This window comes from Penicillium malachiteum (assembly GCF_028827825.1).
Source record: "Penicillium malachiteum strain IBT 17515 chromosome Unknown utg000002l:1.0-8849297.0:1.0-8852440.0, whole genome shotgun sequence".
Classification (NCBI taxonomy): Eukaryota; Fungi; Ascomycota; class Eurotiomycetes; order Eurotiales; family Aspergillaceae; genus Penicillium; species Penicillium malachiteum.
In genome coordinates, this window is record NW_026643095.1 from 1 (window position 1) to 13,690 (window position 13,690).

Sequence of the window (13,690 nt, forward strand, 5' to 3'; positions counted from 1 at the left end):
CAGAAGGACTATCGACTGGGCTGCACGATGTTACTTGGTCAAATTGGACCAAGTATATCTGGAACGTTATCAGGTTTACCTAGCTGATGATGTGGCGTGGGATTCGAAGGCAAATCCGTAGACCCACAATCACTAACAGCACACTAGTTTGTTAAAGGATTCAATAGATTCAAACTTGGAATGAGATTCAAATTTTCATCTGTTAAAATAAAACGACACTTTCTCTTCAAACTTTACTTGGTGTTTATAACTTGAAAGCTCAACGCTATAAACATGAAAACCCAATTAAAGGATTGAAATCTTGAGCACCAGTGGCATATCTTAATTGTTTTATCAATCATGGTGGGAGAGTAGGTTTATTCCACCTCTTTTCCTCACCTTCCCACTACTGCACATGATCCATGGAACCGGATTTTTCGAAGTTTATGCTCGGAAATATGCGATCATCAGACTCAGACTATCCAATGATAAGTGTGAATATAATGGTCATAGCGCGGATGCCGCGTGAATCTTGCAAGGGCATTTGGAAGTAGGACGTTTACCTGATTCAATCCTTTTGGTGGCTAGAGAATCATCTGGGCGCTCGAATATTGCCGAGTGACCCATTTCTCAATACTTATCCATCCATATATGGCGAGGCTCAGGGATGTGTGGAGATCGGGATATGCTTTCATGAATTTTAATGCACGCCGGGCATTGGGGTCATGCACTGCGCTAACTTTGCAACTACCCAACTAGAAGCACTTGAGCTATACTTATTTTACCATGATCTTCCCACCGGATCTCCTACTCCCGAAATCGAATTTGTTAAAGACTTGAGAATTTCAAGCTTCAAATGTGGATGCTATTCATTTTTCCGTCAAACCCTCAATTTCCATACCCAACGACTGATCCGTGGGTTATGCTTCACCGCAAATCTGAACAGTATATCTAATTCAGCCAGAAACTGTGATGAAATCTGGATGTCTTCAATTTCCCCACATGCGATACAAACCTTTATTGAAAACCATCCTATGGTTCAAAGTCTACGAATAAGTGGAAGATTTATTGAATATAGAGGATATGAGGATTACCCTCGGGATTTGCGCGAACAAAATCTCACCGCGGGTCCTCTCACTGGACCGGAAACGATACCCATACCGCCATACGTATTCGCTGAGCGAACTGGAAGGAGTTTGATTGAAATAATATATTTCGGGAAACAGGTATCTGGATATCCTGGTATTGTCCACGGAGGACTTCTGGCTACAATTCTTGATGAAGGCTTGGGGTGGTGCTGCTTTCCATCTTTGCCTGGGAGAGCAGGTGCTACTGTGACACTGGATGTGGAGTACTTGAATCCTTTACCTACTGATAGCTTCGCTGTATTGAAAGCGGAGACAAAGGATGTTATTGAGAGGAAAGCATGGGTGGAAGGGCATATAGAGACGCTACCACAAAATGGGGAGCCCACTGTTGTTGCTAAGGCGCGAGCGTTGTTTGTGGCACCGAGAAATGGGAAACCAGGAGTCTAGTCGAGGCCAATGATGAGGGTTTTTAATCAGGCAAAATCAAAAGTCATATGCCAAGGGATTTGGAAAGCTTAATTCGTTCGTTCTGTTATATTCATATCCCATTCGTGTAGACTCATCATGGTCGTGTTGGCCAAAACCACCCCCTTGCATGCTAGTGTGATCACATGGCACCTGGGCGGGGCTGCAAGGATAAACATGGTGCTACACGGTGTACAGATGGCTTGTAAAGTCGCTACATGCCAGAGCTGTCAACCTACAACTGGGCACCTTCAAGTTCAGGCTCACTTAGTCATATGTCTCTGGAATCCCAGCACATCCATCTTGAAGAACGGTAATATTCATAAGCTGAAGCACTCTCCCTTTTTCTCCCATCAATGTCGCTGAGCCATTAGGACTATACGCAGGCCATCCATACCTCGGTAACCCATGAACAGGATCCTTCATGAATTCAAGGTATAGATCCTGCCAGTGCGCCGATACAGCAGCTTCAAAGCTTGTTCCCGGGCCCCCGTAATCCTCCCAAGTTCCAAATAGTAATGGGAGTTCAGAAGTGTGGTAGGCGCCTTCCCAGGATCGAGGGGAGATATTGCTGAAGTTTGCTTCGTTGGAGTAGAAGAGTGTCAAAGACTCTCCTTGATAGCTTAGACTATGTATGTTTTATTAGCTTCAAGTTCCACTCGATACTTGATGTCTTCCAGACCAACCTGGTATGGTGAACTGCTGGACAGATATGCACTGATAGTGACTCTATGTGTATGTAGGTCATGTTAGGACCAGCGGGACCGGGCCATGTTATGAGGGAAGCTTCTTCATTTGCGTTGGCACCTTCGATTACGGGTTAAATCAGTTTTTGTGAGTCGAGCAATCCTATAGTATTTGAAGAAAGAGATCTCACCAGCCTACTGTACTTTCCAGCTAGAGTTCGTTTCGTATGATTCTCAAACTTGGCGATATTGTCAATGACAGTAGTCCACTTGAGCTGTCCGGTGCTATGATTTAGATTGTAGCTTTCATAAAGATCGATTATGTTTTTCCAGTGGACTTTCTGCAGACATCTGGAGAGATCCACACGCCCAAAGTACTCTGCAATGAAAGTGAAGTTGGTATGTGTTAGATCATTGTTCACTCCAGTATCCAAGGCGTTACCCGGATGAAGAATGAATCCGGAAACAATAGGATCATCGGGGTATGCATAGTTATAGAAATCGCAGCTTGCGGCTCCGGAGCTTTGTCCCCACATCACCATGCGCAAGGTATCACCACCGAAAGCTGCGATGTTATCTCGGACCCATTCGACGCCAATCGCTGATCCAGAAGACCCATATTCAAATTTTCACCTGTTTCGGCCAGGCCGCGGGCATTGGGATAACCGAAGATGTTATTGCGATAGCTATCAGAGGTTAGTTGCGCACTATTTTGGAAGATGGAAAATGACAAACTTCAATGCAACAACTGTATGAGACTCTGTGCGTTGAATCCAATTACTCGAATCAAAGCCATTAGTCAACAAGCCTCCTTCATAGAAACCTCCACCGAAGACCCAAATCAGCACCGGGAGTGGCTCCTTGCTCTTCTTCAGTGGAGTCCACACATTCAGTGTGAGACAGTCTTCGTCGATAGCACCATACGGTTGTAAACAAGGCGCGTCATATGTATAGACAGATGGAGCATTCTGTTTGTTCAGAAGGTGCTGTGGACATGAAGGACCGGTTTTGTTGGCGAAGATCGCCTGCCCACGAGATTTTTGCTGAGGCGGTTTGAATCTCACGTCACCAAGTGAAGGTTCTGCAAATGGTATGCCGAGGTATTGAGCGACGTGCGGGGTTGAGCTGTTAATTATACCATAAACAGATCCGATTGTGGTCTCCAATTGGAGGATATCCACTGCGTGACTTGATACGGCAGTGGCACTTGCCAGTGTAAGTAGAAAGTTCATAAAGACCATGATCATGGATTGAGCATTGAATTAAGGTGAAATATTGATTCAAACTTGAATTTTTGATCTCTCACACCTGGGCAACACTCGGTATCAGTGGGGTTGACCCCCATTTATGTTCAAGTTTCTGGGGCCCCGTGGGGAGAGTTCAAATGTTGATCCATCCATGTCTACTAGTAGAAGCATTATTGTGGAAATGCGGAGACTAAACTCTTTATGTATATGTATCAAGCTCCGACTCAGAGTCGGTCAAAAAGATTCCTAATTTGTCAGAGTCGCTTATGAGTGCGGAAGAACAACCAGAAAGCTGAAGTGTTTGACATATTCAAGTTTACATTACATTGCATATCATGAACATTCATATTTAGCTTCCAAAATTTCTCTTCTTCTTCCCATGCCCCCTCATTCCATGCCATTCCACAGTCCGTCCCAGGCAAGTAACCGCCTATACCAACAAGATCACTCCCTGTCGCTCGCACAGCACGCCACAGCAACCGTCACCGACGCTCGTCTAACTCTGTGCAATCTCACGAGCGATTTCCAGTTATATACAGGTGCTGCATCCCTTGGCGCAGATGTATAAGATATCACCATTGGTGAGAACAGCTCTGAATACTGCACTTTATCCTTCCAAGCCGCGCTTCCCGGCGACGGTTGATATTTTGGTTCGGGTGCACCCGAATGTCTCGTTAGAAATGGCCATCTCCCTCGTCGCATACGTCACTTATCACACAAATAGGCTGCTGGTATCCCGAGTGATACATGCAGAACGCGGGGTCTCACCGGGCTTGCTCAGACTTCGTGTGTATTGATCCCCTTTCCTACACACTGCTCTCACTGACCAAGAGATTGGAATATCACTGGGGTGTCAACTGTGTAGTGTCAAATCAATGCTGGTCAACCGATCAGCCCAACCTTGGAATTACCCACAGCAAATAACCCAATCGCAGACTAATTACGCACAGACTGTGCGAGAACACCCGGGAATACTAGTCTCAACATTACGAAGCATAGAGTTATAGGTAGTGATAAACCCGATGACTGATTTAGTGACAAAGTTTTGCAAATCTCTGCTTTCGTCCGGGCGCCTTGCGCCACACTTGTCACAGATGTTGTGGTCGCTCATGATGTGCTTGAAGCTCAGTGATCTTGGTTTTGTATTTAAAAAAATGAGAAAGACAAGAGACAGCGGGGGATCGGTACTTGAATTTAAATGCGTGAGATGTAAGGGAGGATGCCAGTACGGAGTCAAGCAGTTGATGATTCACACTAACAGTATTCGGACTCGCCGGGGCCAGAGTCAACTGGTACTACTAGTAGGTGCCGACATGCATTGATATTCTAGAGAGCCCACCTGTACAAATATAGCTAGTGTTGACATTTGAAGAATGAAATATCCAATTAAACCCAAGATACTCGACATGTGCAGTGACGCGGATCTAGGTGTCTTTCCAAAGATTGTCTTTTGCTTGAATACAATCTGGTTACTGGTAGTCTATGAAACATTTGAATATGGACCCTGACCATATTGAGCATAATTTCACTCTCAGTCTGCCTTGACTATATCGGAAGACTCGTTGAAATCATCAGGGCACGTTTCAATCAAACACTCAAACTTAGATAGGCCATTGCCATAACTAGGTAATAAAATTTGACGCATATAGGGAATATTAAAAGGACGCCAGAGTGTACCGAGGGCACGAATCCAAGTCAATCTAGCTAAATGCTTGAGTCGCCTGTACATAGTGGGGTAGGGTACCCAGCTAAGTACTTTATCCAGTGTCTATCTGGTTAGTATCAAGTAGAACTAGGCAGCAATTTTCTTTTTAAAAGTACCATCTGCAAATGTGAGACACGTTAATACATACACAGAATTCAAGTCTCTAACACATAAGGCACTTCTTTTATTTAGTGACTTCCGGACCAACTATTAGGCATTATTTCGGCGAGCATGAAGTGGATCATACTCGGATTCATGGAGTAGATATGGAGAAGACTCGAATATCGACCAATAGGTTCATGCAACGAGGAACTTGAAAAGCCTCAATCTGAGTATTGAACAGCAAATATCTCGTGCTCGCCAAGAGCCAACCAACCTGTCCCTTCAAAACACCCAACATACTCGCATTCTATTTCATTCCCCTTGATCACTGTCGTCTCAACCCACAAACAAATCTTGCCAGAGGTCAATTCCCCGCCAGGGCCATAGGCACCCATAAAGCGATGTCGCAGATCAACGTGCCCTTTGTTACTGCGTCCAATCCTCTCCAGATGTCTCAAATCTTTGAAATAAAAGAGCTGGACCTTCTTATTGTAGTTCAAAGCGGACAAGTCCGAGTCTGACTCTCGAAATATACCACTTTCGGGACAGTAACAGAGCTTACTGTCAAGGACTCCAGAACCTTCCCCAGCGAAGACGAGATCATTCATCCATCGCTCAACAGACTGGTCAAAATTCTTGAACCAGAATTCCTTCTCCTCATCCGTGATTTCAGAATGGTCTTGGCCCTCAATCACGAAACAAACATTATCGGGAAGATTGGTCAGAATTTGACGTCCAGGTATGATCGGAAGCTCATGATCGGTGTCTTGTAGTGTGTAGTGTTGGACTTGGACGATCTCTTTATCAACATTCGTCGTAAAGTTGTCGTCCTGAAAAGAAGACATTCGGTGCCGATAACAGCCCCAGTACCCGGACTTCTCACCCAGACTTGTAGGTGTCCCCAAATAACCAAGACCAGATGGCTTGGGTTGATTGGTCCCAAATTGGGTACGCGTATCACTCGGCATCATAATCTCTCTCCACAGTCCTGCATGTGATGATAGATTTGCCCAGAAACTGGTAACTGCATCGCTGGTCCACCAATCAAGGTATTCCGTTCGTGTTTTCCAGTAACCAAGCCATATGAATGTTTTGGCTACCTTGGAGCCTGCACTTCCTTCCTGGACTAGGCGATCTATATGAGTCGCATGGTTGGCGATTAGATCATCGAATTCTTTTTGACAAGTGGTTTGTTCTTCCGTTGGAGGTTCGTGGTGGTACTGAAGTCCGAAAATAGAGTATACGAAAGGCTCAGCTGACGAAAGTTGAACACCCCACATACTGAATTTTGCTATATGGTCTCAAAAGGGGGGGATGAAATCTGACACGAGAATCATTCATCAAAGAAAAAGGAAAGCAAAAACATCTACCATTAAGTACTTGAGGGAAGGAGGACCGTGATCTGCATTTGATGTTAGAACACGTCACGATGTACACGATGGTCCAGTTTGATATAGACTAACCTGTTTGGTAAGTGCGAAACTCGCACTCATTGTCCTTATCGTATATTGAACCACTTATTGTTCATGTTTTAGCTCTCTGCTCGGTAGGAATTCCTCTCTCGTGCTTCCCCGCAAACAGAGTTCTTCAACATGACACTTGGGTTTCTCATAATGATCATTGGCTATCGGTAAGGGATTCCAACCTTATCATTCTCATGCGGAGACTATCCGCTCCGCACAAAGGGTAAATCATATATAGCCATTGCGGAGCCCATTCACTCCGCAGACGCGGGGTCATGATTACCTAGGTAATTGCTGATAACTTTATAATTTTTTGCTAATAGCGTATTATCATTTGAGACAAAAAGTCCGACAATAAGCATTTTCAAACTTTCATTCAGCTTCAAGTTATCGTCTGACAGTCTGACCCCAAACTCCAATGGTATAAAACGCAGGGACAACCGCAGTCTCAAAATCAAGTCGAAGTAGTTAATTTCATCACTTTATTTGGAAGCTCCCTTTCATTTTGGAAATCGTCACCAATGAGTAGCAAAACCGTGCGCGTGGCTGTCACTCAGTCTGAACCAGCATGGTTGGATCTTGCTGAGGGTGTCAAGAAGACATGCGAGTTGATCGAAGAAGCAGGAAAACAAGGGGCAAGCTTGATTGCTTTCCCTGAATGCTGGATTCCGGGTTACCCTTGCTGGATATGGTATATTATTCCCATCTGGCTGTATACTACCACTGATATTTGCTCACTAATCTCTTGTGTTAGGTCCCGCCTTCTAGATGTTGAACTCAACGTTGCCTACGTGAAGAACTCCCTCCGGCTTGATTCGGTCGAGATGAAGGCGATTCAGAATGCAGTCCGAGCCCATTCGATCGCTGTCTCGTTGGGATTTTCCGAGAATGACAACAACTCCGTGTATATCTCTCAGGTGATGATTGGTCCAGATGGAGTGTTGAAATCACACCGTCGAAAGATGAAGCCAACACATATGGAGCGTACCGTATTTGGTGATGCATCAGGAGAGTGCTTTTCAAGCGTGTCCCAACTCCCGTTTGGACGAGTCGGCGCTCTCTCATGCTGGGAGCATATCCAGCCACTACTGAAATACCATACATTCTCTCAGAATGAGGATATTCATGTTTCTGCCTGGCCAAGCTTAACTCCTCATACTGGAGGCTCGGACTTATGGTCAATGTCAAAAGAAGGTAAGCATATCAAATTTGATCTTTGCTCTATACAGAGTAAGAGCTAAGAGATAGATCTAGGTTGCCAAAATCTGTCACGAACCTATGCGATCGAGGCACAGAGTTTCGTTCTCCATTGTACAGCTCTGATAACTGAGAAAGGTATTGAAAGGATGAAAACGTCTGGCGGGGCGCTGATGTCTTCTCCTGGGGGTGGCAGCTCCGCAGTGTTTGGGCCAGATGGCAGGCTGTTGTCAGAGCCCGTCGAGAGTACAACAGAAGCGATCATCTACGCCGATCTTGACATGGACCAGATTATTGGCACAAAGCTATTCGCAGACGCGACCGGACATTATAGCCGCCCTGATCTCATGTGGTTGAACGTTTGTAAAGAAGTGAAGAAAACAATCCGTGATAATACGACCGCGGATCTGGTTAACGTGATCGCTGGTGATATTTCCAGCCAGAAGTAGTTCTATATTGTTCTCCGATTTTGATTTTGCAAATTTTATTCCAAATTCGTTTTTCATTGAAATTTGCCTGGAAACCTTGAAAATCTAGCACTCTGAACTCCAGAAAAAATCATCCACATTGCCAAAATTAGGAAAGAGAGGCGAAAGTCCAAAATGGTTACCTGATACAGGAAGATCCATGATTGAAAGATCGTATTGCTGCTCTGTATCATCCGGTAGACTTACCTGGATTTCTTGGTGATATTGAGAAAAATCAAAATAATCAATATTCTGCTCCGCCCTCTGGTTGTTGTTTGAATTATTGCAATCAACATCGCCCATAAATGGCGGTATGTGATCTAGTGCGTCACCATGTCCACCACTGGAAGCGGTGTGCTCATTAGTTGACAGCACGTCTTCCACACCCCAGCGTTGGGCTAATGTCTGGATTGTGTTTATGCTCTTTTGAGATCGAATCTCCCAATATCGGCCCATTTCATGAAGCAAAGATATACATTTCCTGACTGACCGAGTGCTGTAACGTCGGAATGTGGGTAGTTTGGTTGTTGTATTCATCAAATGTACGATCGATGCACTGAGCAGGTGATGTATCAGAAGAGGATTCGCATATTCAAATCCATACCACGTGCAGTAGTTCTGCACAAGCCGGATCATGGATGAAGCAGCTGACGTTATAGATTGCAAAACCAGAGGCCGTGCATGTAAAATCTGCCTGCTTGTCCGGGCCAAAGCGAAGACTCGTAGAAATGGAGGCATGGTTATTAAAATCGTCATTTGATATGCCATATGGAAAAGTAACACAGGTTTGGGAGTTGGCCCACGACCAAGATCGAGCCGGGGATCTCTCGACTTCATGAATTGATTGAGAGTCTCGTGCATCGAAACGAGAAGCGTCACTTGATCAGAAACACTGCATTTCTCGAAAGAAGACGAGAATCTAGATGAAAGTCAGTAGCTCTCACACCTACGAAGTAGCGTTGTACGCATTGTACGTAAAACATACATCTGATCCATATTCTGATCGTGCATATACCATAATTTGCACTGCCATGCGAAAGATAATTCTGCAAGATCTGCGTCTTCTCCAGAGAGAAATGCATCAATTACAGGCACATTCACACGGCGCCAGGGAAGAATGCAATTCCTCCCAAGTATAGATATTGACGTGCGGTCTGTCATGTAAAAAGACCAAAAGGTTTGTGCATTGGCCCTCGTTGTCTTTAGATGCTGCGAGGCGACCTCGTCCAATACCAGGACATGCAGCCTAAGGTGCACGGCTAGTCCTGCAGCCATTGAAAGGAAAGCCCATCCAATATGGTCGTGCCCAAGAGCAAGAGATCTCCATGACAAAATACAAAGACCCTGGATGGCGTATATAGACGATGCATTTTTGAAGCATGTAAAAACCAAACTCTCACTCAACTCTGCGAATTGGTTGCTGACCTCCAGTGAATCGGACTGATGCTCAAACGTCGCCCCAGCCGCTAAAATCGCTGAATGAAGGAGCAGTAGATCGGCTTTTTGGTCGGGGAAGCAGGAAAACGAGTCTGTCGTTTTATATTGCGTGAATTGATGCTCTGCATTTATATGTTGAAGAAAAAGCTCAGCAAGTCTTTCGATGCGAGCAAGGTCTCCCGCGCATTCGGGAATATTGCGAATCGGGCTGTACGTCTGGGTCGGTTGAGAATGAGCGACGGGTGTAGCTTTTGGCTCATTATCAATCGTGACACCGTCCGCAAGATTGGTTCGCCACATCATGACGCTAAGTTCTTCCATTACTTTGGAAGACTGACTGAATACCGCTTCATCTGTGATTTGCCTGGTAGGAAAAGCAGGATGATTCAGAGTGTTGTCGCTGTTTTCAGGCCCCAGAACATATGACTCATTTAGAGGCGTCATTTCTGGAGCCTTCTTAATGCTTAACTCATTTCTTTGTATGGCTAGCAGTGACTGTATTTGGTTTTCTAGGGACTTCACGTAACTCTCGTCCCAGTACTTCCGCCTGGCTGAGTTTAGCATGAATGTATTGGGATTTTGGCCAGCAAAATAGAACATACTTTCGCGTCTTTTTCTCAAGGACATAAGTGCAGACTTTGCTGGCCTTGCTGCAGGTTGAACATTGTGGTTTTGACCCGTCGCACTATCAACAAGTCAACGTCCATTCAAGGAATCTGGGAATATTCCGACCATCGTGACCAGTTGACTGACACGGCGTTTAGAAGCTCTGCAGGGTTGACAGGCAAATGCCCCTGGATTGGATGCCATGTAATTGTAGACTTTAAAATGATGATCACTGGCAACTGGTGTTGTTCAAGTTCAAGTTTCAACCTTTCATGGTCTACAGGACCTTGGCGCCAGAAGATAACCAGAATCTTGGAAGATAACAGGGAAGATAAGAGCGCTCCGGTCACGTGCGTTCCCAGGGGGCCGGTCATGTGCTCTGCCGTCCGGCAGTGCCGCGTTCTCCGGAATATATATACTCCAGGGTTGTTCATTTACGGAGTACTCCGTAGTTCATCTGATCACTACGACCTTCAGTAACATCCTCGAAATGTTCAAGTTTTCAACTTAGAGTTGAAGGTTCAAGTTAGAAATCCGTAAATGAAGTCGTATCGCGGCAGTATAACCAGAAGCCAATAGGCCTACTTGTGTCACTGGCATGCATTACAACCTCTGAAGCTCAGCTAAAGCTTTCCTTGATACCTTGTACATGTTGGGAGCCCTGAAGTTTCCATCCCCCAAGTTGGAATGAGGGAATCGGATCACTTTAGTCACCAGTTGGCCCTCCAGGGCCGAACACCCGCGTGCGTAGCACGTAACTTCCAAGGTTATCTCTCACATGTGTACCTGGCCAGCACCACCTTTTCCCCTCCTTCACCATCGTTCTTAGCACCCAAGGACCTGTGATTGGATCTTCGGGTGATGAAAGCAAGGGGCTACGACCGTCGGGCATTACTCAAACGTTTCCTCCGGGCAACAAGGCCGATATATATGAAATGAAGTGGGCCTGTCGCGCCACGCTAAGACGTCCGCAACTCCGCGGAGGGTCGTCGATCATCCGAACAAACGCTAGATCGGTGGAGAACTCTTGGATCACTTGGCAGAAGTCTTCTATATGGATAGCGTGTATGAATCACCCAGCATGACACCAAGGTGTACGAAAATACCGGCCCTTCAACAGGCCCGCGGAGGCTCTCCGCTAAGGCACCGCACTCGATTGATCAAGCCGAACCTCCGAACCGTTCACTTATAATCTGCCCAGGCAGTCAGGAACAAAAGTCAGGACCACATGGACTACTCTCCACTTTATTTCCATCGTTACTCGCCCATATCTGTCGAGACCTTGGCTTAAATCTGAAATCGATACATGTCATCGTCATCAAAAGCCCATCAAGACATGAAGGCAGGGCCATTCGATACCTCTCAGGCTGACCCTGAGCTGGCATGCAAGGAAGGAGTCATTGATGAAGATGTTCACTTCGTCGACTGGGACGGTCCTGACGATCCAAAGAACCCGCGAAACTGGTCATCGGGCAAAAAGCTTGTCCATGTCTTGTTGGTCAGCGGATTCACTCTTTACTCGTGAGATAATTCCTTCAATGACCCTTATGCTAATCCTATTCTCACAAGGTAAACAGGAATCTCGCCGCCGTTATGTTTGCTCCGGGGGCTCAGGATGTTGCGAAGGAGTTCCGCATCACCAGCACGATTGTAGAGTCTTTGACGGTCACGATATATCTCTTGGGATTCTGTCTGGGTCCACTTATCCTCTCCTCGTTATCTGAAACGTATGGTCGACTGATCGTCTACCATATTTGCAACATGATCTTTATCGGATTGACTGTGGGTTGTGCTCTAAGCACTGACGCGGGCATGTTCCTAGCATTCCGCCTTCTCTGCGGTGTTGCTGCATCTTCACCAATGGCCATTGGAGGTGGCACAATTGCCGATCTCTACGTTGAGGCTGAGAGGGGGAAGGCAATGGCAATATTTGGCATGGGTCCTCTTCTTGGTCCGGTGAGTTCTCCCAGTTTATACCGTGACCCACCGAGCAATTTTTGTTCTCATATGCTCTAGGTCATCGGCCCTGTCATCGGCGGATTTGTTTCGCAGGATATTGGTTGGCGTTGGACATTCTGGTTGATCCTCATCTTAGTGAGTGACAACCCAACTTTGCGTATTTTCACTTTTCTTACAGGCTCACCTATAGTCAAGCGTGATCTCTCTCCTTTCTGTGATCTTTTTACGGGAGACTTATGAGCCAGCCTTACTAAGTCGCAAAGCGGCCCGACTATGTAAAAAGACAGGAAACCCTAAGCTCTGTGCTCGGACCTTGAATAAAAATCTCACCCCTTCACAGATTCTTACGCGCTCTATTATGCGACCGACTAAGATGATTTTTCTATCCCCGATTGTCTTCCTCATTTCAATCTACTGTGCGTTCATGTTCAGCCTCCTCTATCTTCTCTTTACAACCTTTCCAGATGTGTTTGAAAAAACCTATGGCTGGGGTCCTGAAATTTCAGGACTTTCATACCTTGGACTCGGCATTGGCATGATGTTCAGTATTGCGCTATTTGGTTTACTTAGCGATAAGCTTCTGAAGCAGCCACGTGGTGGGACTGTTGCCAGACCTGAATTACGCCTGATTTTGATGATGTGGTGTTCGCCATTGGTCCCTATCGGCTTTATCTGGTATGGCTGGAGTGCCAAATTCCACGCACATTGGATCATTTCGATGCTCGGCACTGGACTCATCGGGATCAGCGCATTCTTGATTATGATGCCAGCACAGCTGTATCTTGTGGACTCGTTTGGAACTGAAGGGAGTGCTTCTGCTCTAGCTGGCAATACCGTGCTACGGAGTCTATTTGCGGCACTTCTGCCACTCGCAGGGCCTGATATGTACGCTCGCCTGGGACTTGGCTGGGGTAACACACTACTTGGATTTATTGCTTTTGCCTTTGTTCCGGTTCCCTGGCTGTTCTTCAAATATGGCGAATATCTGAGAACTCGCTTTCCGTTGAGATATTAATGTCTAGCACGGTGCCATCGAGGAGATCGAGAGGGGTAAGGAGAATTTGAAGATTCTCAGTCGGGATGCCGCTCTTGATCAGATCAGCACAGTCAGCACGCAGAACATGAAGACAAAGTTCCAGGAAAACTAGGCGAAATTGAATCGATCCTCCAAGGTTCCAAGCTCACTGGGCGATTGGGAGCTTGTTGTGGCTAAAGTCGAGGGGAAGTCGGGGGACTTTCGAGGATTGGGAGGCGACTTGTCCCGGTGGACTAGTGGGGGTCGGCATAGC

General features: G+C 46.0%; 5 protein-coding genes across 5 annotated transcripts; 2 read left to right on the top strand and 3 right to left on the bottom strand.

Annotated features, from left to right (window-relative positions):
- Positions 1 to 1,799: 1,799 nt before the first annotated feature.
- N7483_003046 (chlorogenic acid esterase precursor) lies at positions 1,800 to 3,465 on the bottom strand (the record flags this gene model as incomplete). Its single annotated transcript, XM_057086483.1, has 5 exons — positions 1,800 to 2,160; positions 2,219 to 2,339; positions 2,418 to 2,819; positions 2,885 to 2,904; positions 2,954 to 3,465. The coding sequence occupies 5 exons, from the start codon at positions 3,463 to 3,465 to the stop codon at positions 1,800 to 1,802; spliced, it is 1,416 nt and encodes a 471-aa protein (XP_056946312.1).
- Positions 3,466 to 5,493: 2,028 nt separating this feature from the next.
- Positions 5,494 to 6,552, bottom strand: N7483_003047 (phenylacetaldoxime dehydratase family protein; the record flags this gene model as incomplete). The annotated part of the gene is made up of 1 exon (XM_057086484.1): positions 5,494 to 6,552. One exon carries the CDS (start codon positions 6,550 to 6,552, stop codon positions 5,494 to 5,496), a length of 1,059 nt encoding a protein of 352 aa, XP_056946313.1.
- A 704-nt stretch (positions 6,553 to 7,256) lies between these two features.
- N7483_003048 (carbon-nitrogen hydrolase family protein) lies at positions 7,257 to 8,381 on the top strand (the record flags this gene model as incomplete). The annotated part of the gene is made up of 3 exons (XM_057086485.1): positions 7,257 to 7,426; positions 7,490 to 7,929; positions 7,990 to 8,381. 3 exons carry the CDS (start codon positions 7,257 to 7,259, stop codon positions 8,379 to 8,381), a joined length of 1,002 nt encoding a protein of 333 aa, XP_056946314.1.
- A 948-nt stretch (positions 8,382 to 9,329) lies between these two features.
- Positions 9,330 to 10,436, bottom strand: N7483_003049 (fungal specific transcription factor domain-containing protein; the record flags this gene model as incomplete). The annotated part of the gene is made up of 1 exon (XM_057086486.1): positions 9,330 to 10,436. The coding sequence occupies one exon, from the start codon at positions 10,434 to 10,436 to the stop codon at positions 9,330 to 9,332; it is 1,107 nt and encodes a 368-aa protein (XP_056946315.1).
- Positions 10,437 to 11,748: 1,312 nt separating this feature from the next.
- N7483_003050 (MFS transporter) lies at positions 11,749 to 13,416 on the top strand (the record flags this gene model as incomplete). Its single annotated transcript, XM_057086487.1, has 4 exons — positions 11,749 to 11,963; positions 12,020 to 12,398; positions 12,459 to 12,536; positions 12,592 to 13,416. The coding sequence occupies 4 exons, from the start codon at positions 11,749 to 11,751 to the stop codon at positions 13,414 to 13,416; spliced, it is 1,497 nt and encodes a 498-aa protein (XP_056946316.1).
- Positions 13,417 to 13,690: the final 274 nt, after the last annotated feature.